This window comes from Seriola lalandi, unplaced genomic scaffold, assembly GCF_002814215.2.
Source record: "Seriola lalandi dorsalis isolate HSWRI2012SDOR001 ecotype SW California unplaced genomic scaffold, Sedor1 jcf7180002054321, whole genome shotgun sequence".
In the NCBI taxonomy this organism is placed as follows: domain Eukaryota; kingdom Metazoa; phylum Chordata; class Actinopteri; order Carangiformes; family Carangidae; genus Seriola; species Seriola lalandi.
This window is the reverse complement of record NW_019524874.1, coordinates 116,053-140,884: the sequence shown is the minus strand read 5'-3', so window position 1 is coordinate 140,884 and position 24,832 is coordinate 116,053. Positions and strand designations below refer to the sequence as shown.

At 45.8% G+C, this 24,832-nt stretch overlaps 1 protein-coding gene across 1 annotated transcript in view; it reads left to right on the top strand.

The window, feature by feature from the left end:
• LOC111655510 (titin-like) overlaps positions 1-24,832 on the top strand; it is a 174,811-nt gene that overhangs the window by 122,221 nt on the left and 27,758 nt on the right. The window contains 18 exon segments of the mRNA XM_087174153.1: positions 124-426; positions 519-818; positions 969-1,256; positions 1,431-1,733; positions 1,999-2,301; positions 2,419-2,724; positions 3,178-3,465; positions 3,663-3,953; positions 4,048-4,335; positions 4,433-4,715; positions 4,852-5,159; positions 5,272-5,376; positions 5,532-5,729; positions 5,827-6,123; positions 6,231-6,818; positions 6,974-7,276; positions 7,409-11,353; positions 11,356-24,738. Coding sequence (XP_087030279.1) covers positions 124-426; positions 519-818; positions 969-1,256; positions 1,431-1,733; positions 1,999-2,301; positions 2,419-2,724; positions 3,178-3,465; positions 3,663-3,953; positions 4,048-4,335; positions 4,433-4,715; positions 4,852-5,159; positions 5,272-5,376; positions 5,532-5,729; positions 5,827-6,123; positions 6,231-6,818; positions 6,974-7,276; positions 7,409-11,353; positions 11,356-24,738 — 22,080 coding nt within the window.

Here is a 24,832-nt window from a genome sequence, read left to right as displayed (position 1 = left end):
GTTTAACTAAAATATGTCTCTAGCGCAGGCCTTGATAAGCTTTGGATGCAAGTTTCTATCTGAAGTTGGCAGGTTTTCTTTCATTATAGATAATGTTCATTTTGTCTGTTTTGTTGTCACCAGATGTTCCTAGCGAGCCCCTCAACTGCCACATCAACAAAACCAACAAGGACTGTATGTTTGTGGCCTGGGATAAGCCCGAGACTGATGGCGGCAGTCCCATCACAGGTTACTATATTGAGCGTAAGGAGAGGAACAGCCTGCTCTGGGTGAAGGCCAATGACACAGTTGTCCGCACTACTGAGTACCCATGCGCTGGCCTCATCGAGGGCCTGGAATACACCTTTAGAGTGTCCGCCATCAACCGTGCTGGCCAGGGCAAACCAAGCAAGAAGACTGACTTTGTTACTGCCAGAACACCTGTTGGTATGTTTGCTGATAGCATCTATGGAATAATCTAATTTTGTTCATTTAAACTTTTTACCTTACTTTTACTTATTTGTCTCTTTGTGTTACAGACACTCCAGGTAAACCTGAGATCCTGGATGTAACCAAGAACACTGTCACTTTGGTTTGGACCCGTCCCAAGAATGACGGTGGAAGCAAGATCATTGGCTACTACGTTGAGGCCATGCGAGTGCCAGGAGATCATTGGATACGCTGCAACACCAGTAGCCAGAATGTTCCAAGGGAGGAGTATACAGTTACTGGCCTGGAGAGAGACCTGCAGTACCAGTTCAGAGTCATCGCCAAAACTGCTGTCAACATAAGCAAACCCTCTGAGCCCACGGACCCTATCTTGGTCTGTGCTGAGAATGGTGAGGTTTTGATCTAACACTCTTGTGACTGGGCCACTGAAATAACAATTTTACTGTGTTTTCAGTTTGATTACTAGAAGCTTTTGAAAGAATGGAGTATCTCACAGATCTGAGCATGACACTTATTTATCTCATCTTCATTAAACATAGTTCCTCCAAGAGTGGAGCTCAATGCCAAGATGCAGAAGGGTATAAAGGTGAAGGCTGGAGCCACAGTACTGCTGGAAGCTGAGGTATTCGGTAAGCCCATGCCCAGAGTGACCTGGAAGAGAGGCGACGATAGCCTGAAGTCAGGTGAAGGCCAGGTCATCACCCATCAGAGGCATCACTTCCAGCTGGAAATGACAGGAGTCACCAAGGAGCACACAGGAACCTACACCATCCTGGCGGAGAATGCCAGTGGCTCCAAGACTGCTGAGATCCAGATCAACATTCTGGGTGAGTACTACTACTAAAGGATGTCTTCTAAAACTCTACCAATACACAAGTTGTAGGTTCTATACAGTTTATAGGCTGTATTCACATTATATTTCTAAATGATGTACCCACAGCTTCACCAATCAACATGCTATGCTAAATTTGCTGGTATTCCATTAATTTTTGTGTCTTTAGATGTGCCTGGTCCTCCTGCAAGTGCCAAATTCCTTGAGGTGTCAGCCACCAGTATCAAGCTGTCCTGGGAGCCTCCTCTGAAGGATGGTGGTGCCCCCATCACCAGTTATATTGTGGACAAGCGTGAGACCAGCAGAGCTAACTGGGCCCTGGTCTGCGCCAAGCTCAAGGGTGACATCCTTGAGTACAATGTGGAGAGGCTGATCGAGGGTCGCGAGTACCAGTTCCGAATCCGTGCTGAAAACATGTGGGGAGTTGGAGACCACCTCATCACTAACCCTGTCATCGCCAAAAACCCGTTCAGTGAGTCATCACCAGCATTTTGTCTGGGTTCATTCATTACACAACACCAGTGACAATAAGTTAGTCCTGCAGTTTAAATTTGATGTAAAATGGTGACATAAATAAGTCAAGTAGGAGATACACCAAACCTATTCACTCGCACAACACATATTCTGTCAACACCTACAGCTTCTTGAGTTCAAATTATCCCGTTCAAGTGACTGAGAATGTAATGTATTTAGTTTTGATATCTAGACTAACAACGTAACTCTGCTGTCACATATAGCTGTCCCTGGCCCTTGTGAGGCCCCGGTGATCACCAATGTGACCAAAGACCATATGACTGTGAGCTGGAAGGAGCCTGCTGATGATGGAAAGTCCACAATCCTTGGTTACATGCTGGAAAAGAAAGAGGCCAAGGACTTGAACTGGACTAAGCTGAACCGGAAACCTCTGACAGAAAGGACACTTGATGTTACAGGCCTCACAGAGGGAACTGAGTACGAGTTCAGAGTCATTGCAGTCAATGTTGCAGGGCTTGGCAAACCGAGCGAACCCTCTGCAGGCACCTACGCACAAAATCCCATCAGTGAGTCCTATGATTTCTGAAAACGTATTTTTCAGTGATATATTACATATACTATTACTCACAAACTCAAAGATATCCGATATGTAACTTAAACTGGATCAATGTGCTCTTCCCTAGCTCCTCCTGGCCCAGTTGTGAATCCAAGTGTGACAGACACCACCAACAGCACCATCAGTCTCACCTGGACTGCCCCCGCCAACAATGGTGGAAGCCCCGTTATTGGATACTTGGTGGAGTGCAAGAGGACTGACACCGCAGACTGGATCCGCTGCAACGTCCCCAGGAACCTGCAGGAGACCAACTATGTCATCCAGAACCTCATTCACAAGGCTGAGTACCAGTGTCGCATCACTGCTGTCAACAAGGTTGGCTTCAGCGAGCCAGTTGAAGTACCTGGAAAACATATTGCCAAGGACATCATTGGTATGTATAATTTTGATGATAAACTACATTTATTTTAAGTGAGTGTAAATAGAATATGGTATCATTGACATAACAGGGTATACAAAATATAAACTTGTAAATGTGCTCCTTATTCATAACTGGATTATAACAAAGCCTGGACAAAAATGAACAGAATCATTTAAACTTGCTAACATCATGTTAACCTGGATCATTGAGGCCATGTTTGAATAAAAGGGCCCTGGGACATTTCACTTTCACTTGACAACCTAGACTGCTACTTCTTGTACACTTATTATAGCCCTCATCAAAATATTGCTTTTTATCATGGTTTTTTATTATTAAGTTTCACAAAATTAGCAGTATAGTTCTCTATTTATATGTTCAACATTAGGGCTTTAAAGCCATGATACAACAGTAAGATTGTTTGCTCACACTATCGCTAATAAAACTGTTCTGTTTGTGTTCATGTAGTTCCTCCAGAGGCAGAGCTGAGCGCAGAGCTAAAGGAGGGCCTGGAGCTGCGTGCTGGCAGCACCATGAGGCTGCATGCCACCATCAAGGGCCGTCCCAATCCCAAGATCACCTGGGCAAAGATGAACACCAATATCAAGGACCGCCAAGGCATCATCATCAAATCAACCAACGCTGACACCACTGTGATGGTGGAAAATGTCAACAGATATGATGCTGGCAAATACATTCTGAACCTGGAGAGCCTGGCTGGCATGAAGATGTACACCATCGTTGTCAAGGTTCTTGGTGAGTGAAGGACTTATTTGTTTATGTTGCTAGCGCAGTGATCTCAGTATATCGTATCAATAATTGTGACTGACTGAGATCACCCCTGGGCTTGTCAGAAACAGGAATACGTTTATAAATAATATAATAATCTTTTTTGGGTTTAGGTTCATATTTTAAGATACACTGTTACACTAAGTGTTGTTGTATCTCTCCAGACACTCCTGGACCACCAGTCAACCTGGTCGTGAAGGAGACATCCAAAGACAGTGCCTCCATCTACTGGGATACTCCTCTGATTGATGGTGGCTATGAAGTCACCCACTACATTGTGGAGAAGCGTGATACTGAGAGGAAAGCCTGGTCCATCGTCTCCAACAACTGTGCCAAGACAGCATTCAAGGTCCCAGACCTGGATGCTGGAAGGTCCTACTGCTTCAGAGTGTCGGCAGTTAACAAGCTTGGTGCTGGAGAGTGCTGCGAGACAGCCGATTCAGTCAGAGCATCAGGTGGGTTTGGTAAAAACTGATTTGGTGGTTGGCCTTGTTTTGTTTGTTGTTCTTGCAAATTTATACTCACTGCATTCATAAATACTTTTTTCAGAGGAGCCTGGGCCAGTCATGGACTTCAAGACCCTGTTGGTTACCAAGGACTCTTGCACTCTAAGCTGGAAGAAACCACTCACCGACGGTGGCAGCCGCATCATCTGCTACGTGCTGGAGGTTCTCAATGGTGAGGACAAGTACAAGGAGCTAATGAGGTCCAAGAACATGCAATACAGCGCCAAGGACCTGGTGGAGGGCAAAGAGTACAACTATAGAGTCAAGGCTGTGAATGACACAGGAGAGAGCGCTGCAAGGGAACTGACAGTGGTTGCCAAGGACCAGATCAGTAAGTGTTCATATTTATAAAACTTTTAGACAAAGATTTGTCAAGTGTCAAAGTCAAAGTTCAAAAATGTTTAAATTATTTTTCTTTCCCTTTGCAGTTCATCCAACCTGTGACTTGAGGGATCTGCCTGACATGTGCTACATTGCCAAGGAGGGCAGCACCGTCCGTCTGAAGATCCCAATCATTGGCAAACCTACGCCCAAGGTCTCCTGGAAGAAGGGAGACGATGAAGACCTGACAGATACTGGCCGAGTGTGCGCAGAGTCCTCTGCAGTCAACACCACCCTCCTGATCAGAGACTGCCAGAGGAGTGATGCTTCTAAGTACACCATCACCTTGAGGAACAGCGCTGGAAGCAAAGAGTCCACCATCTTCATCAGGTATGAATCAAATCGTACGGGGGCATGTCATTTCAGAAAATGTAATACAACATAAAGAATATTTTGCTCAAAATGGATCACAACATTCTAGTTTCAAAGGTAAAAAAACAATTTAATCTCTGCTGTCTCCTTTTAGGGTTGTAGGTAAACCTGGCATCCCCATTGGACCTGTTAAGTTCAAAGATGTCACTGCTGATGGTGCTACGCTGAAGTGGGGTGCTCCCAAGGATGATGGGGGCTCAGAGATCACCAACTACATTTTGGAAAAGAGGGACTCCATCACCAACATGTGGGTGACTGTGTCCTCGACTGTGGAGACAAACACCATGAGGGTAACCGGTCTCCATGAGGGCACAGAATACATCTTCAGAGTCTGTGCGGAGAACAAGTACGGCGTTGGAGAAGGACTCAAATCTGAACCCATCGTCGCTAAACATCCATTCAGTAAGTGACCATAACTTATACTGTATATTTAACTTATACAAGACTAAGGATGTTTAAGAGTTGAACTTGAAATTGCGCTTCACTTGACTGCTTTATCACTGTTTTTCTACAGATGTTCCCGACGCTCCTCCTCCTCCTCAGATCGTGAGCATGCGTCATGACTCGGCATACCTGGCCTGGTCTGATCCCAGGAAAACTGGAGGATCTCCCATCACAGGTACAGTCAGCTTGAACACTTGAACTACCTATTGTCAGCCAGCTGTTACTTCTTGTTTTACTTCATATGCATTTTATCTTTACTTTTTATGGCACTGTAATTGATACAATACCAGTCAAAAGTTTAAGCTATGATCTGTATGTTATTACTTTCAGGCTACCATGTTGAGTTCAAGGAGAGGAACAGTATGTTGTGGAAGAGGGCAAGCCCAGCTGCCTTGAGGATGAAGGAACACAAGGTGACTGGGCTGACTGAAGGTCTGGAGTACGAGTTCAGAGTCATGGCAATCAACCTGGCTGGCATCGGCAGACCGAGCGCTCCCACTGATCCACAGGTGGCCCTGGATCCCATTGGTAGGTGTAAAAGTGAGAGTGGGAAGAAGTATAAAAATTCTAATGATATAAAGACATAATGCTACAGTCAAATCTTTTTGAATATCTTTATCATCAGATGCCCCTGGTAAACCTGATGTGGTCAGCATCACGAGGAGCACAGTGACTCTCCAATGGACTGAACCACAATTCGACGGTGGCCACAGGCTGACTGGCTATATTGTTGAGAGGCGCGACCTTCCATCTAAGATCTGGGTTAAGGCTAACAATGTGAATGTTGTGGAGCCTGCGTTCACTGTCACCGATCTGCAGGAGGGTTGCAAATATGAGTTCAGGATCAGGGCGAAGAATGCTGCTGGTGCTCTCAGCCCACCCTCCGAGCAGACAGACACCATCATCTGCAGAGATGAATATGGTGAGATGACAACATATAACAGTCATAATTCTGAATGCTTTCAGTGAGACAATGTAACAACTGGCGTAATGTTTGATAGATTAAATGTTTTCTATTTCCTTCAACAGCTGCACCAACCATTATTATTGATGCTCAGGTGATGGAGGGTCTGACTGTCCGAGCCGGTGATACCATTGTTATTACTGCCACAAGCATTTTAGGCAAACCTGCACCAACTTCATGCTGGTCAAAGGGAGGAAAGTACTTTAAACCCTCTGACATTGTTCAAATTGAGACCACCGCAACTTCCTCTACTCTATCCATTAAATATGCCGGTAGGAAGGACTCTGGAGACTATACCATAACTGCCAGCAACCCCTTCGGTGTAAAGGAGGAAACTGTTAAGGTCAAAGTTCTGGATGTTCCCGGAGCTCCTGGGCCCGTTGAATGCAGTGGTATCTCATCTGAAAAAGTGACTCTTACGTGGACAGCACCTACTGAGGATGGAGGCTCGCCTATCAAATATTACACCATCGAGAAGAGAGAGACCAGCCGCCTGCTCTGGACTGTCCTGGAAGAGAACGTCATCAACTGTCACTATGTGGCCAACAAGCTCATCCAGGGGAATGAGTACTTCTTCAGAGTCTCTGCTGTTAACCAGTATGGTGCCAGTGAGCCTTCTCACTCGGAGGCAGTCAAGATGGTTGATAGATTTGGTATGTACAGTTAATTTACGTTTTTTATTGCATTTTACATCCTGCATTTTCACTTACATTTTTTTTTCACCTAAATAATATAAATATAATATCTCTGGAAGAGGAATACAGACTACTAAGATTCATGAATGTGTTTCATTTATCTATACTTTTAGGTCCTCCTGGTCCACCATCCAAACCAGAGGTTGATAAAGTGGATGGACATTCAGTCACTGTGAAGTGGAGGAGACCAGCTGAGGATGGAGGAAGTGATATCATTGGTTACTGTGTTGAGAAGAAGGAGAAAAAGGCTATGGGATGGGTCAGGGCATCCAAGAAATCCATTGCTGAGCTCAGCTACGAAGTCACCGGTCTCACTGAGGGTGTGGAGTATGAGTTCCGTGTTCTTGCTGAGAACAAAGCTGGCTTTGGAGAGCCGAGTGAACCATCTATGCCTGTCAGAACAATAGTCGTTGCCTGTAAGTAAAAATAAGTGTTTCAGCTGTGAAAAGCAAACAGGCCACCACACCAATATTACATTATTTTATTATCAACCGTTTTTACAGAATGCTGTACTTAATTTTACACTAACCACCGCTTTTGTCTGGCAGATGTGCCTGGACCTCCAGTGAATCCAAGAGTCACAGACACAACCAAGACCACTGCCACACTGAACTGGGGAAAACCTCTTGATAATGGTGGACTTCAAGTAACTGGGTATGTGATTGAACACAAGAAAGAAGGAACAGAAGAATGGATTAAGGATACTCCTTCATCTCTACTTAGGATCACAGAATTTGTTGTTCCTGGGCTGGAGACTGGTGCAAAATACCACTTCAGAATTAGTGCTGTGAATGCTAAGGGGGCAGGTGAACCTGCTGAAACTCAAGAGCTGGTTGAGATCGTGGAGCGTGCAGCTGAGCCAGATTTGGAGCTGGATGTTGAGCTGAGAAGAACCCTTGTGGTCAGGGCGGGCTGCTCCATACGACTCTTTGTGCCAATCAAGGGACGTCCTACACCTACAGTCACCTGGACTAAGGAGGGTGGTCCTGTCCCACGGGCAGTCATTGACACCACCGAGTCATTTACAATGCTGCTTATTCCTGAGAGTTCAAGGATTGATGCAGGCAAATATGAGCTTACCCTCGAAAATTCAGCTGGAAAGAAAAGTGCTGATATACATGTGAGAGTTCTGGATTCACCTGGACCTCCACTTAACCTGAAACCCATCAAGATTGACAAGGAAAGTATTACTCTTCAGTGGGAGATGCCTCTTATCGATGGTGGAGCCAAGATCACAAACTATGTCATTGAGAAGAGGGAATCAACACGCAAGGCTTTCGCTACTGCCGTTACAAATTGTCCACATACTTCAATCAGGATTGGTGATTTGGGTGAGGGTTGTGAGTACTATTTCAGAGTGTCTGCCGAGAATGAGTATGGCATTGGCGAGGCTGTTGAAACTACAGATCCAATTCGTGCATCCCAGGCACCAACTCCTCCAGAGAGTATTATTCCTACTGATGTCACCAAGAGCTCTGTGAGCCTGGCTTGGACCAAACCCAAGCACGATGGTGGAAGCAGAATAACAGGATACGTCCTGGAAGCCCAGAAGAAGGGAACTGATCAGTGGGCCCACGTAACAACAGTCAAGGCCATGGATTTCACTGTGAAAAATCTCAATGAGAATGAGGAGTACATTTTCCGTGTAATGGCTGTCAACCATTCAGGCAGAAGCGCTCCACGTGAGAGCAAACCCATTGCTGTTAAGGATTCTACTTCACTGCCTGAGTTTGACCTGCGTGGCGTATGTCAGAAGATTGTTATTGCCAAGGCAGGCGATGACATCAAGGTTGAGATCCCAGTTATGGGACGTCCTAGACCAACTATCTCCTGGCAGAAGGATGGCGCAGCCCTGAAGCTCACACAGAGAACCAATGTGGAGACTACCGCTGCTACTGTTGTCCTCAGCATCAATGAATGCAACCGAGCCGACAGTGGCGTCTACACCATGACAGGAAAGAACATTGTTGGTTCTGTGATAGATAACATCACCGTCAAAGTACATGATGTACCAGGGCCACCTAAGGGACCCATTAAGATTGTGGAGATATCTCGTACCTATTGTGTCTTTGCATGGGACACTCCTGAGAATGATGGAGGTGTTCCAATCAATAATTACGTTGTTGAGATCAGAGACACCACTTCCCAAACATGGACAGAGCTGTCCTCCACTGTCATCCGTACCATGTTCAAAGCCATCCGATTAAACACTGGATCAGAGTACCAATTCAGAGTAAAGGCTAAGAACAGATATGGTGTTGGACCTCCCATCACCTCAGCAGCAGTGGTGGCTGCCTATCCATTTAAAGTCCCTGGACCTCCTGGCACTCCTAGTGTTGTTGCATTTACCAAGGACTCTATAACGATTGGCTGGAATGAGCCTGTGTCTGATGGTGGAAATGAAGTCATTGGTTATCATGTGGAAAGGAAAGAAAGAAGCAGTATTATATGGCACAAGATCAGTAAGGGTATTGTGAAAGGAAACATCTTTAAAACCACTGGGCTTGAAGATGGTGTTGCCTATGAGTTCCGTGTCATGGCTGAAAACATGGCTGGAATTGGTAAGCCCAGCAAGGCCTCAGAAGCAATACTGGCCTTGGACCCTGTAGACCCACCAGGCCAGCCTGTGCCAATATTTGTCAACAAGAATGTCATCACTATTCAGTGGACAAAGCCTGAGTATGATGGTGGCTTCAAAATCACTGGCTACACAGTTGAGAAGAAAGAACTTCCAGCTGGTCGCTGGATCAGAGCCAACTTCACCAACATCATTGAGACAACTTTCACTGTCAGTGGGCTGACACAAGATGCCTCCTATGAGTTCCGTGTCATAGCCAGAAACTCAGCAGGTGCAGTAAGTGTGCCCTCTGACCCCTCAGACCCAATTATCTGCAAAGATGACATTATCGAGCCACGCATTATGGTCGATGCCATCTTTAAGGATGTTGTTCTACTGAAGGCAGGAGAATCTTTCAAGCTTGATGCTGACATTGCTGGTCAACCAACACCATCTATGGTTTGGACCAAGAATGGAAAGGAGATTGAGAACACAATGAAACTGGATGTTAAGTTCACTGAACTGACAACCACTCTCACCAACAAGGACTCTGTCAGATCCGATGGAGGAGAATTTGTTTTGACTGCCACTAATGTTGGTGGATTTGCTAAGCACATCTTTAATGTTAAAGTGCTCGACAGACCTGGACCACCAGTTGGACCTCTTAAGGTGTCTGATGTCACAGCTGATAACTGTGTACTGACCTGGGCTCCACCTGCAGATGATGGCGGTGCCAAGATTGAAGGATATGTGGTTGAGAAGCGTGAGTCAAGCAGACTGGTTTGGACCAATGTGGTTTCAGACCTACAGACTACACAATATAAGGTGGCTAAGCTGCTTAAAGGAAATGAATACATCTTCAGAGTTATGGCAGTAAACAAATATGGACTTGGCGAGTCTCTTGAATCAGAACCAACTATTGCAGATAACCCATATGTTGTTCCAGATCCTCCAGAGAATCCTGAGGTGACAGCTATCACTAAAGATTCAATGGTTCTTATGTGGCAAGCACCTAAGAGTGATGGCGGAACTCCCATCACCAACTACAATATTGAAAGGAAAGACAGAATAGGCCTGCGCTGGGTCAAATGCAACAAGAGAAAGGTCAAAGATCTTCAGTTCAAGGCAGCAGGCCTTGTTAATGGACATGAATATGAATTTAGAGTAATAGCTGAGAATGCTGCTGGAGTGAGTGCACCAAGTGTCTCCAGTCCATTCTACAAGGCAACTGATGGACTGTACAAGCCAGGGACTCCATGCAACCCCAGAATCTTGGACACAACCAAGTCCTCAATTACTGTTGCCTGGAACAAACCTGTGTATGATGGTGGCTCTGACATCACTGGCTACATTGTAGAGACATGCATCCCATCTGAAAAGGAAGAAGAGGAGGAATGGACCATTGTGACACCCAAAGAAGGTCTCATTGCCACCTCATTCACCATTATTAACCTGAAGGAGAACCAGGAGTACAAGATCAACATCTCAGCTGTCAACAGTGAAGGAATTGGAGATGCAGCATCTGTACCGGACAATACCAAGGCAGAGGACAGGCTCCTCCCACCTGAGATGGATTTGGATGCTGAGCTCCGCAAGGTTGTGAGTCTTAGAGCTTGCTGCTCACTTAGACTGTTTGTGCCAATCAGAGGCAGACCAGCTCCTCAGGCCAAATGGACCAAAGGAGATGGTGAGCCAATTGAGAGGGCAACCATTGACAGCACAACATCATACACATCACTTGTTATTGAAAATGTAAACAGATTTGACAGTGGAAAGTATAATCTTACAATTGAAAACAGCTCTGGCTCCAGGACTGTTACAGTCCAAGTTAGGGTGCTTGATACACCAAGTGCCCCACAGAATCTGAAGATTACTGCTGTAACAAATGAAGCTGTCACTCTGACTTGGGATCCACCAGTGAATGATGGAGGAGTTAAGTTAAGAACTATATTGTTGAAAAACGTGAGTCGACAAGGAAAGCATACGCCACGGTCAATGCTCTATGTCATCATACCACCTTCACAATTGGCCAGCTCCTGGAAGGATGCAATTATTACTTCAGAGTTTTGGCCGAGAATGAATATGGCATTGGCTTGCCCATTGAGACTGGTGAATCAATTAAAGTGTCTGAGAAACCACAGCCACCTGGCAAAGTCACTCTTAAGGATGTTACCAAAAACAGTGTCACCCTCTCCTGGGAGAAGCCAGAGCATGATGGTGGCAGCAGAGTAGGCTGTTATGTTGTTGAGATCCAGCCTAAAGGTGTTGATAAGTGGACCCAGGCTGTGATTGTAAAGGAAACAGAAGCTACAATTAGTGGACTCAATGCAGGTGAAGAATACATGTTCCGTGTAGCAGCGAGAAATGAGAAGGGAACAAGTGACCCACGCCAAATCGGTGTACCTGTGATTGTAAAAGATCTTGTGATTGCACCTGTTGCCAAACTGCTGTTCAACACATTCAGCGTGTTGGCTGGAGAAGACCTGACAGTGGAGGTTCCATATGTTGCACGTCCCAAAGCAGCTGTCTCCTGGGTAAAGGATGGTCAGCCTCTGAAAAGGACTACCAGAGTTAACTTTGGTGCAACAGACACAATGCTGAACCTCAAAATAAAAGAGGCTACTAAAGATGATGTTGGACACTATCTCATTACTCTCACCAATACAGCAGGAGAGACAACGGCAAACATTGGCATAGTTGTCCTTGACAAACCTGGCCAGCCAAGTGGTCCAATTAAGGTGGAGGAAGTCACTTCTGACAGTGTAACCATCTCCTGGAACCCACCTGAGTATGATGGTGGTTGCACCATCAAAAACTACATTGTGGAAAAGAGAGACACATCTACAACTAACTGGATGGTTGTATCTCCTAACCTTGCAAGGACCAAAATCAAGGCAGGCAGACTGAAGACTGGCTCCGAATATCAGTTTAGAATCACAGCAGAGAACAGATATGGAAAAGGCCCAACTCTTGTATCAGAATGTATTGTGGCTCAATACCCATATAGGCTCCCAGGACCCCCAGGAACACCATCCATTGCAGCCTGGACCAAGGACAGCATGGTAGTGGCCTGGAATGAACCTGTGAATGATGGTGGAAGCGCCATCTTGGGCTACCATCTTGAACGTAAGGAGAGAAACAGCATCCTGTGGATAAAACTTAACAAGTCCCTTATTACTGACCAAACCTTCAAGACCACTGGCTTGGAACCAGGAATGGAGTATGAATACAGAGTTTATGCTGAAAACATTGTCGGAATAGGCAAAGTGAGCAAAGTGTCTGAGGGTCATGTTGCTAGAGATCCCTGCGATCCTCCTGGCACCCCAGAGGCAACAAAGATCACTAAAGACTCTGTGACCATTGTTTGGACCAAACCTGAGTATGATGGTGGTGCAAAGGTTACAGGTTACATTGTGGAAAAGAAGGAGCTTCCTGAAGGTCGTTGGCAGAAGGCTAACTTTACTAACATCATTGAGACAGAATATGTGGCAACTGGACTTGTGCAGGACGATCAGTATGAGTTCCGTGTCATTGCCAGAAATGCTGCTGGTGTTTTCAGTCTGCCCTCTTACAGCACTGGTCCTATCACTGCCAGGGATGAGATTGACCCACCACGCATCAGTATTGACCCTGAGTACACACAAACCATTGTGGTTAATGCTGGAGACAACTTCAAGATTGATGCAGATGTTCATGGCAAACCCTTGCCCTCTATCCACTGGATGAAAGGAGAGCAAGAACTGGGCAACACCATTCATAGAGAAATTAAGAACACACCCATCAGAGCTTTTATATCTGTCAAGGAAGCTAAACTTTCTGATGGAGGCCAATACACTCTGCTGTTGAAAAATCCAGGGGGTGAAAAGGCTGTACAGGTCAATGTGGTTGTTCTAGATAAACCAGGAGAACCACAAGGACCTCTTGTTTTTACAGGAATAACCAAAGACCAATGTTGCCTTGCATGGAAAGCGCCAATACAAGATGGTGGCAGTAAGATCTCTCACTACACTGTGGAGAGGAGAGAGACAAGCAGACTTGTCTGGACTGTTGTTGACCCAAAAGTGGAGAATATTTGTCTAAAGGTCACTAAGCTCCTGGAAGGAAATGAGTACATCTTTAGAGTCCGTGCTGTCAACCAGTTTGGAGTGGGTGCACCACTGGAGTCTGCTGCTGTCATAATCAAAGATCCATATGTGCCCCCTGGGTCACCAAAGAGTTTAGAAGTTTCACATGTTAAAAAAGATTCAATGGTGCTCACCTGGGAGGCTCCTCCTGAAGATGGAGGCAGTCCTATCACTGGATACATCATTGAGAAACATGACAAAGAGGGTGTAAGATGGACCAGATGTAACAGACAAACTGTCACTGACTTAACTTTAAAGGTCACTGGACTCCTGGAGAGCCACCTTTATGAATTCAGAGTTGCTGCTGAGAATGCTGTTGGGGTCGGTGAGCCAACCTCCCCAACTGTATTCTACAAAGCTCTTGATCCCATCTTCAAGCCTGGCCCACCACACAATCCAAAGGTCACTGACACAACTAAAACCTCTGTATTCCTATCATGGAGTAAGCCTGTGTGTGATGGGGGCTGTGAAATTCAGGGCTACATTGTTGAGTGTTGCACTACCACAATGTCAGCAGAGCCAGCTGAGGCTCCTGCTGAAGCCCAAGCTGAAGAGGCAGCTGCCACAGATGCACCTGCTGAGGAGTGGATAATGTGCACACCACCAACAGGTGTGAAAAAGACCAAGTTTGAAGTTGTAAAACTGAAGGAAAACCAGGCCTACAGGTTTAGAGTATGTGCTATTAACAAAGTTGGAGTTGGCGAGCATGCCGATGTCTCTGGAGCTGTTGTTGCCCAGGACAGGACAGAAGAGCCAGATCTTGACATTGACCCAGAACTGAGAAAGATTGTGACCATTAAGGCTGGAGCTTCCCTTAGGCTGTTTATCCCCATCAAAGGAAGACCCACTCCTACCATCAAGTGGGACAAGGATGAAGCTGCCCTTAAAGAAACTGCTCAAGTTGAAGTGACCAGCAGTTACACATCCCTTGTAATTGACAAGATGAGCAGAAATGACAGTGGAAAATATACGGTCACTGCAGAGAACTCAAGTGGAACAAAATCTGCATTTGTTGTTGTCCGTGTTCTTGACACACCTAGTGCTCCTGTTAACCTCAAAGTGAAAGAAATTACAAACCAGTCAGTGACATTGGCATGGGAACCACCACTGTTGGATGGTGGATCCAAGATCAAGAATTACATTGTTGAAAAGAGAGAAAGCACACGTAAAACATATGCAGCTGCTGTAACAAATTGTCATGCTCTTTCGTGGAAGATTGAGCCACTCCAGGAGGGTTGTAGTTACTACTTCCGAGTGCTTGCTGAGAATGCACATGGTGTTGGCCTGCCTGCAGCAACTGTTGACCCTCTTAAGGTCTCAGAGGTGCCCCAGTCTCCAAAGAACTTGATTGTTACAGACCAAACCAAAACAAGCATCTCTTTGGCCTGGGAGAAGCCTGAGTATGATGGTGGTAGCAGAGTCATGCAGTACCTGCTTGAGGTGCAGCTTAAAGGCCAGGAGAAGTGGTCTGGTGTTAACACATTTAAAACAATGGAAGCTACTGTTTCCAAACTGAACCCAGGAGAGGAGTATCTATTCAGAGTTACAGCAATCAATGATAAGGGAAAGAGTGATCCAAAAGTCCTCGCTGGTCCAGTAATGACCAAGGACTTGGTCTTTGAGCCTGATGTTCGACCAGCATTCAGCAGCTACAGTGTCCATGTGGGCAAAGACATGAATATTGACATACCCATCTTTGGACGTCCTAAGCCAGCAGTCTCATGGACTAAAGATGGAGCTCCTTTGAAGGTCACAACCAGAGTCAACATTCTCAATACACCAACACATACAACACTCAGCATTAAGGACGCAGCAGGTGATGATGGTGGCATGTACAGTATAAATGTTTCCAACTCTGCTGGAAAGAAGGACACAACAGTTGAAATCATTGTACTTGACAAGCCTGGCCCTCCATCTGGCCCTGTGAGGTTTGATGAAATCACAACACAGAGTATCTCTATTTCATGGGATCCACCAAAACACAATGGCGGCTGCCAGATTTCAAACTACATTGTGCAAAAGAGAGATACTACTACAACAACATGGGAAAATGTCAGCATCAACTGTGCCAGAACCTCCATTAAAGTGCCTAGATTGAAGACCGGTGCTGAGTACCAGTTCAGGATCATTGCTCAGAACCGCTATGGCAAGAGTCATGGCCTGGATTCATCTGCTGTGGTCGCTCAGTACCCATACAGAGAGCCAGGACCCCCTGGCACTCCTTTCATCGCCTCTCTCTCTAGGGACCACCAGATTGTTGAGTGGCATGAGCCTGTCACAGATGGAGGAAGCCCTGTTCTCGGCTACCATCTTGAAAGGAAAGAGAGAAATAGTATTCTCTGGGTCAAGATTAACAAGACACTTATTCACGAGACTACTTTCAAGAGTCACCCCTTGGAGGAGGGTGTCGAGTATGAATACAGGGCATATGCTGAAAATATTGTGGGCATTGGCAGGGGCAGTAAGATCTCAGAGGGCTGCGTTGCCCGTGACCCATGTGATCCTCCTGGTACACCAGAAGCCATCCATGTGACCAAAGATACCATTGTCATTCAGTGGACTAAACCAGAGTATGATGGTGGCAGTAATATAACTGGCTATACTGTGGAGAAGCGTGATATGCCAGAGGGCAGGTGGGTAAGAGCGAACTTCACTAATGTGATTGAGACCAAGTTTACTGTGACTGGACTGACTGAAAATGCACAGTATGACTTCAGAGTCATTGCTAAAAACGCTGTTGGCACCATCAGTAAGCCATCCTTCAACAGTGGACCAACCACTGCAAGTGATAAGGTGGAGGCACCCAAATTTTCCATTGACCCAGCATTCACCAAGGCCATTATCATCAATGCCGGAGAGACATTTAAGCTGGATGCCGATGTCCACGGAAAGCCACTTCCTGCAATCCAGTGGTTCAAGGATGAAAAACCAATAGAGAATACTCTCAGACTAGAGATCAAAAACACAGAACACCATGCAATGATTGTCATTAAGGACTCTGTTAGAATTGATGGTGGAGTCTACACGCTCCAGCTGACAAATGAGGCTGGCAGTGAAATTGTGCCATTTAAGGTTGTGGTCCTGGACAGGCCTAGCCCATGTGAAGGACCCCTCCACATCACTGGAGTAGCTGAAGATAGATGTACACTGGTATGGCGTGCCCCTCTACATGATGGAGGTAGTCCTATTACACATTATATCATTGAGAGAAGAGAGACCAGCCGTCTAGCTTGGACTGTTGTTTCTAACAGCTGTGAGACAACATGCTACAAAGTCACCAAACTGTTGGAAGGTAATGAGTATATGTTCCGTGTCATGGCAGTTAACAGTTATGGTGTCAATGAGCCACTCGAGTCTGGTGGAGTGATTATGAAGACTCCATTTGTTCCTCCTGGTCCACCTCATGTTGAGGATGTATCCAACATTGCCCATGATGGCATGACCATCACTTGGTCTGCCCCTGAGTCTGATGGTGGCAGTGATATTACCAATTACATAATTGAAAAGAAGGACAGAGCTGGAATCAAATGGACCAGATGCAATAGGCAGAAGGTCACTGACCTCTCCTTTAGAGTAACAGGCCTAACCACTGGCCATGAGTATGAGTTCAGAGTGGTTGCCGAGAATGTAGTTGGAGTCGGAGAGCCAAGCCTTCCAAGTTCATACTACAAGGCCTGTGATCCCAAGTACAAACCTGGTGCCCCAGCATATGTGCATGTGATTGACTCCACAAAGAGTTCGCTTACAGTGTCATGGGGTAAGCCTCTGTCTGACGGTGGCAGCACCATCCAAGGATACATTGTTGAAGTTTGCAAGGCTGAAGAGGAGGAATGGACCATGGTTACTCCCCCAACTGGCCTGCGTGTCAATAAATATGAAGTTACCAAACTTACTGAGGGTCAGGAATACAACATCCGGGTGTGCGCTCTGAACAAACTGGGAGTTGGTGAGCCAGCAGCTCTCTCGGGAACAGCTAAGCCAGAGGAAAGGGTGGACCCACCACAGATCCACCTTGACTCTGAGCTAAGGAAGGGCATCACTTTGAAAGCTGGTGGATCTGTTAGAATCCATATTCCATTTAAGGGCAGGCCAACACCTGAGATTAAGTGGACTAAGGATGAGGGAGACCTGACTGAAAAGGCAGTAGTTGAGAAGGCCCTCAACTTCACACAGCTGTCCATTGACTCATGTGACAGGAGTGATTCTGGAAAATACACATTAAGCCTGACCAACAGCAGTGGTTCTGTGTCTGAATTTGTTGCCGTTAAGGTCCTAGATACACCTGGAGCCCCACATAATCTTGTGGTTAAAGACATAAAAAAGGACTCGATCACCCTTGCATGGGATGCCCCCTTGGTTGATGGAGGTTCTAAAATCAAGAACTATGTAATTGACAAACGTGAATCAACCAGAAAGGCATATGCAAATGTGTCCACTAAGTGCACAAAGACAACATTCAAAGTTGAGAACCTGATTGAAGGTGCTATGTACTACTTCAGAGTCATGGCTGAGAATGACTGTGGAGTTGGCCAAGCTGTTGAAACAAAGACGGCTTCCAAGGCATCTGAGGTACCACTGCCTGTTGGAAAAGTATTCCTCACTGATGTCACCAAGGCCACTGTCTCACTGGCCTGGGAGAAACCTGAGCATGATGGAGGCAGTAGAATTGGTGGCTACCTAATTGAGATGCTGCCCAAAGGTACAGATAAGTGGGGAGTTGCAGCAAATACAAAGACATGCGAGGGTACTGTCAAAGGACTCACAGCTGGAACAGAATACTTATTCCGTATCATTGCTCATAACGAGAAGGGAAAGAGTGAGCCAAAGGCACTTGCTGCACCAGTTATTGCCAGTGACATGACTATGGAGCCAAGCATTAAGATGCAATTCAACACGTACAGTGTATTAGCTGGAAAAGATATTAAGTTGGAGTTCCCTGTGCTTGGCAGGCCCAAACCCAAAGTTACCTGGACCAAGGATGGTCAAACATTAAAGGTGACATCCAGAGTCAATGTAGCAAACACTCCAGAAACAACTGCAATTCAAATTACTGAGGCATGCAAAGAAGACTTTGGTAAATACACTATTACAGCAACCAATACTGCTGGCACTGTCACTGAGGATGTGGCTGTCATTATCCTTGACAAGCCTGGTCCACCAACAGGTCCAGTCAAGGTTGTTGAAGTGAGCAACAACTTTGTCCATCTTGCTTGGGAGCCCCCAGAGTACACAGGTGGATGCCAGGTGAAGAACTATGTAGTGGAGAAGAGAGATACCACCACCACAACATGGCAGTCAGTCACTACACAGCTTGCTAGAACAGCTTTTAAGGTCACCAAGCTGAAGACTGGTGCAGAGTACCAGTTCAGAATTGTTGCTGAAAACAGATATGGAAAGGGTGCACCTCTGGACTCCAAGGCCATTGTTGTGCAGTATCCATATAAGCCACCAGGACCTCCAGGAACACCACATGTCAAATCTGCAACAAAGGAAATGATGATCATTGAATGGAATGAGCCAGTCAATGATGGTGGCAGTGCAGTTATTGGTTACCATCTGGAAAGCAAGGAGAGAAGCAGCATTCTGTGGAACAAACTGAACAAGACTATCATAACTGATACCCAGTTCAAGATCTGCAATCTTGAGGAGGGTATTGGATATGAATTCAGAGTTTATGCTGAAAATATTGTTGGTATTGGTAGATGCAGTAAAGTGTCTGACTCCTTTGTTGCTCGTGACCCATGTGATCCCCCTGGTGCTCCTGAAGCTGTATCTATTTCTAAGAATCTAATCAAGATTCAGTGGACCAAGCCTCAGTATGATGGTGGCAGCAAAGTGAATGGATATATTGTGGAAAGGAAAGATCTATCCTCCCCTGATGGGCGCTGGGTAAGAGCTAACTTCACCAATATCATTGAGACAGAGTATACCATCACTGGTCTGACCGAGAATGAGCAGTATGAATTTAGGGTTATTGCAAGAAATGCAGCAGGAGTCTTCAGTGAGCCATCTGATAGCTCTGGACCTATTACTGCTACTGATGAAATTGAAGCACCAAGGGCCTCGATGGATCCCAAATACAAGGATGTCATTGTTATCAATGCTGGAGAAAACTTGCTTCTTGATGCAGACATTCATGGAAAACCAATTCCTGATGTTGCCTGGCTAAAGGAGGGCAAGGAAATGGACAAAGCCCTGCGTATTGAAGTGAAGACTACAGAGAAGTGTGCAGCCATGACCATTAAGGATGTAACCAAGCTTGACAGTGGCCACTATGACCTTGTCCTCAAAAATCTGGGTGGTATAAAGACTTTCCCTATCACTGTCAAAGTTCTTGATAAACCAGGTCCACCCACTGGACCATTGAGAGTGACAGGAGTCATGGCTGATAGGTGCATCCTTTCCTGGTCTGAGCCAACTCTGGATGGTGGGGCTAGAATTACTCACTATGTCTTGGAGAAGAGAGAGACTAGCAGGCTGTCCTGGACAGTGGCTGCACCAGATATCAAGGGTCTGTTCTATAAACTAACAAGTTTGCTTCCTGGAAATGAATACATTTTCAGAGTCAGGGCACTGAACAAATATGGTGTTGGTGATTATCTTGAGAGTGAACCAATCATAGCACGTAATCCATACAAGCCACCTAGTGCTCCTGGAACCCCAGAAGCCAACCAAATCACAAAAGACTCTATGGTTCTGTCATGGACCGTTCCAGAACAGACTGGTGGAGCTGACATTGAAGGTTACCACCTTGAAAAACGTGACAAAGACAGTGTAAGATGGACAAAGTGTAACAGACAAAAGCTGACTGACACCCACTTCAAGGTCACAGGTCTGATGACAGATCACTTCTATGAGTTCCGTGTTGCTGCTGAGAATGAGGCTGGAATGGGAGACCTCAGTGAATTGTCCTTGTTCTACAGAGCATGTGATGCTACAACACCACCTGGGCCTCCACACCATCCTAAGGTGACAGACTACACAAAGTCCTCTGTGTCACTGTCATGGGGCAAACCTGACTTTGATGGCGGTGCCTATGTTAAGGGCTACATTGTTGAAATGAGGGAGTATACACCAGTGCCTGAATCAACAGAAGAGGCAGAAGAAGCACCAGCAGTAGAGACAATAGTTGAAAAAGTATGGACTATGTGCACTCCACCCACTGGTATTCAGGCCACTAAACTCACTATCACAGACCTGAAGGAGGGTGGAGAGTACCAGTTCCGCATCTGTGCAATCAACTCTGAGGGAGTAGGGGAGGCTGCTAACATCCATGGCACTGTGGTTACTTCTGACAGAGTAGAAGCACCAGAGATTGAGCTGGATGCTGATCTCAGAAAGGTGGTATCTGTCCGTGCTGGTGGAACTCTGCGTCTCTTTGTCACTATCAGAGGAAGGCCTGAACCTGCTGTGAAATGGGAGAAGGTTGAAGGTACTCTTACTGACCGTGCTGCAGTTGACACCACCAGTTCATACACTATGCTTGTCATTGACAATGTCAACCGTTTTGACAGTGGAAAATACTCACTGACACTAGAGAACAGCAGTGGTACAAAATCTGCTATTGTTGCAGTGAGAATTTTGGATACACCAAGTGCACCGCAAAACTTTGCTGTAAAGGAGCTCAAGAAGGATTCAGTGACTCTTGCCTGGGATTCTCCACTCACTGATGGTGGTTCTAAAATCACAAACTACATCGTAGAGAAGAGAGAGTCTGTCAGGAAGGCCTATACTACTGTCACCAGCAACTGCACTGCTAACTCATTCAAGATTGAAGAGCTACCTGAGGGTGGCATGTTCTACTTCAGAGTCTGTGCTGTTAATGAATATGGTCAAGGACAGATGGTTGAAACAAAAGAAGTCAAAATATCTGAGGTACCTTTGCCACCAAGCAAGGTTACCCTTGTAGATTTGACAAAGACCAGCGTGTCACTGGCATGGGAAAAACCTGCTCATGATGGTGGAAGCAAAGTAATATGCTATAATGTTGAATTTAAGCCTAAGAGTGGAGACAAATGGGGCACAGCATGCACTGTCAAGGTGCCTGAAGCAACCATTCCTAATCTGACTCCTAATGAAGCCTATTTATTCAGAGTAGTTGCAATCAATGAGAAGGGAAAGAGTGAGCCAAAGGATCTTGGCTTGCCTGTTGTTGCAAAGGATGTTGCAATTGAACCATCCCTCAATTTACTGTTTACTACATACAGTGTGAAGGCTGGAGATGACCTAACTCTTGAGGTTCCAGTAAGAGGCAGGCCAAAGCCTGTTGTATCCTGGAAGAAGGATGGCCTTCCTTTGAAACAAACATCATCAGTGACCATCTTAAACACTGCAACCTCATCCAAAATACTCATCAAACAGGCAAGCAGAGAACATGTTGGCAAGTATGAGATCACCCTTGCCAACACAGCAGGAACTGTCACAACAGATGTTGGAGTTGTTGTCCTTGATAAACCAGGTCCACCTAAAGGTATAAAGGTGGATGCTGTGACCTCAGACAGCATCACACTGTCCTGGTCACCACCAGATTATGATGGTGGCTGCTCCATCAGTAACTATATTGTGGAGAAGAGAGACACAAACACACAGGAATGGCAGATGGCAGCAAGTAATGTTGCCAGGACATGTTTCAAGGCTGGCCGCCTGACACACGGAGCAGAGTACCAATTCCGTATCTATGCAGTTAATCGTTATGGAAAGAGTACATATCTGGATTCACCAGGAATTACTGCTCAGTATAACTTCAAACAACCTGGACCTCCTTCCACACCTATAGTGAAGTTGGCCACAAAGTCCTACATGTTGGTGATTTGGAATGAGCCAGTCAGTGATGGTGGTAGTCCTGTTCTGGGCTACCATGTGGAGAGGAAGGAACGTTCTAGCATTCTTTGGACAAAGATGAACAGAGGAATGATCAAAGATACAGAATACAAAGTCAATGCAATTGAAGAGGGCATGATGTATGAATACCGTATCTATGCTGAAAATATTGCTGGTATTGGTAAATGCAGCAAAGCTTGTGAAGCAGTAGCAGCCAGAGATCCATGTGATCCTCCAGGTACACCTGTGGTCACTGCTGTTACGAGAACATCTGTCTCTTTATCTTGGGATAAACCAGAGTATGATGGAGGAGCCAAGGTTTCTGGCTACATCATTGAGTGCAGAGACCTTCCTGAAGGACGCTGGACAAGGTGCAACTTTACCAATGTTCCTGAGACCCGCTATGATGTGACAGGCCTTACAGAAAACAGCCAGTATGACTTCCGTGTCATTGCTAAGAATGCAGCTGGTTTGTTCAGTGAACCATCTGACAACACTGGCCCCATCACTATCAAGGATGATGTGGATCCACCACGAATCATGATGGATGTCAAGTTCAGAGAGACAGTGTTTGTGAAAGCAGGTGAAACTCTGAAGATTAATGCTGACCTTGCTGGACGGCCTGCTCCAGTCATTTCCTGGACCAAGGATGGCAAAGAGATTGAGCTGAGAGCCAGAATCCAGATTGTTTCTACAGATACCAGCACTTCTGTCATTGTCAAGGACTGTAGCAGGAGAGATTCTGGACAGTATGTGTTGACTCTACAGAATATTGCCGGAACAGTTACCATGCCAATAAACTGTGTGATTCTTGATAAGCCAGGACCTTCAGCAGGACCTCTGCAGATCACAGGTCTCACAGCGGAGGAGTGCACTCTGTCATGGGGTCCTCCTCAGGAGATAGGTGGTGCCAATATCACACATTATGTTGTTGAGAAGCGTGAGACCAGCCGCTTGGCATGGACACTGGTGAAGGGAGATGTCATAAAAACTTACTTCAAAGTCACAGGACTGCTTAAAGGCAATGAATATATCTTCAGGGTTTTGGCTGTCAACAAGCATGGACTTGGTGAGGCTCTGGAGAGTGAGGCAATAAAGGTTACAGATCCATACACATTTGCCACTGCCCCAGCTAGTGTTGATGTCACTACCATAACTGGAGATTCAATGACCCTCACCTGGTGCAAGCCAGCCAGTGATGGAGGCAGCCCCATTACTGGATATGTAATTGAGCGTCGCGAGAAGACAGGCATGCGCTGGGTCCGTGTGAACAGAGATCCAGTTGTTGAATGTACCACAGTAGCAACCAAACTGCGCAAGGGTTGTGAGTATGATTTCAGAGTTTATGCTGAAAACTCTGCTGGTTTAAGTCCCCCAAGTGAACCATCTGCAACCTTCAGAGCAATGGATCCTCTGGTTGTTCCTTCTCGCCCAACCAAACCAAAAATTGTCAGTTCAACCAAGGACAGTGTTTCCATTGTCTGGAAACCACCAACAAATGATGGTGGTGCTCCCATCCTTGGATACACTGTAGAATACAGAGATTATGTCCACAAACCAGAGCCAGAGGTTGAGGAAGAAGACGAGGAATATGAAGAGGAGGAGGACGAAGAGGAGGTACCTGAATCACCTGAAGACCTAGCAAGATGGGTTGAGGCGATCCCTCTTACCAAGAGCTTGGAATTCACAATCAAAGGACTCAAGACAGATGCAGAATATGAATTTTGTGTCAAGGCAATAAACAAAGTTGGCAGCAGTGTGCGTAGCCTGTATTCAGATGCAGCTGCAGCAATGGACAGAACTTCAGAGCCATCATTTGATGTTGACATTGAGATGCGGAAAGTACATCTTGTTAAGCATGGCACAGCATTTACTTTAAATGTACCATTCAAGGGCAAACCTGTCCCATCAGTGGACTGGACCAAGGAGGGTGTTGATCTCAAGGTCAGAGGAACCATTGAATCAACAGATTCCAGCACTTCACTGACTATTGAGAAGGCAACTAGAAATGACTCTGGGGAGTACAGCGTCACTATAGAATCACCACTTGGAAAAGCAACATTGCCCATGATTGTCAAGGTTCTCGACTCTCCAGGACCCCCTGTCAATGTTAAAGTTTCAGCTGTGACTCGGGATTCTGCAACGCTCACTTGGGAGGCTCCAGAGAATGATGGCGGTGATGCAGTGAAGGCCTACCATGTTGAAAAACGCGAGGCAAGTAAGAAGGCCTGGGTGTGTGTCACCAGCAACTGCCACGCACTTACTTACAAGGTTGAAGACTTGCAGGAGGGAGCCATCTATTACTTCAGAGTTATTGGAGAAAATGAGTATGGAGTGGGTGTCCCCCAGGAGGCCAAGGCTGGTACCAAGATTACAGGTAACATATGAATTTACTATCTCTTAAGTTGATTTTACACCTTTTATCAATTCAATCAAACATGCTTGATAAAACTTCTCACTGTCTGTTACAG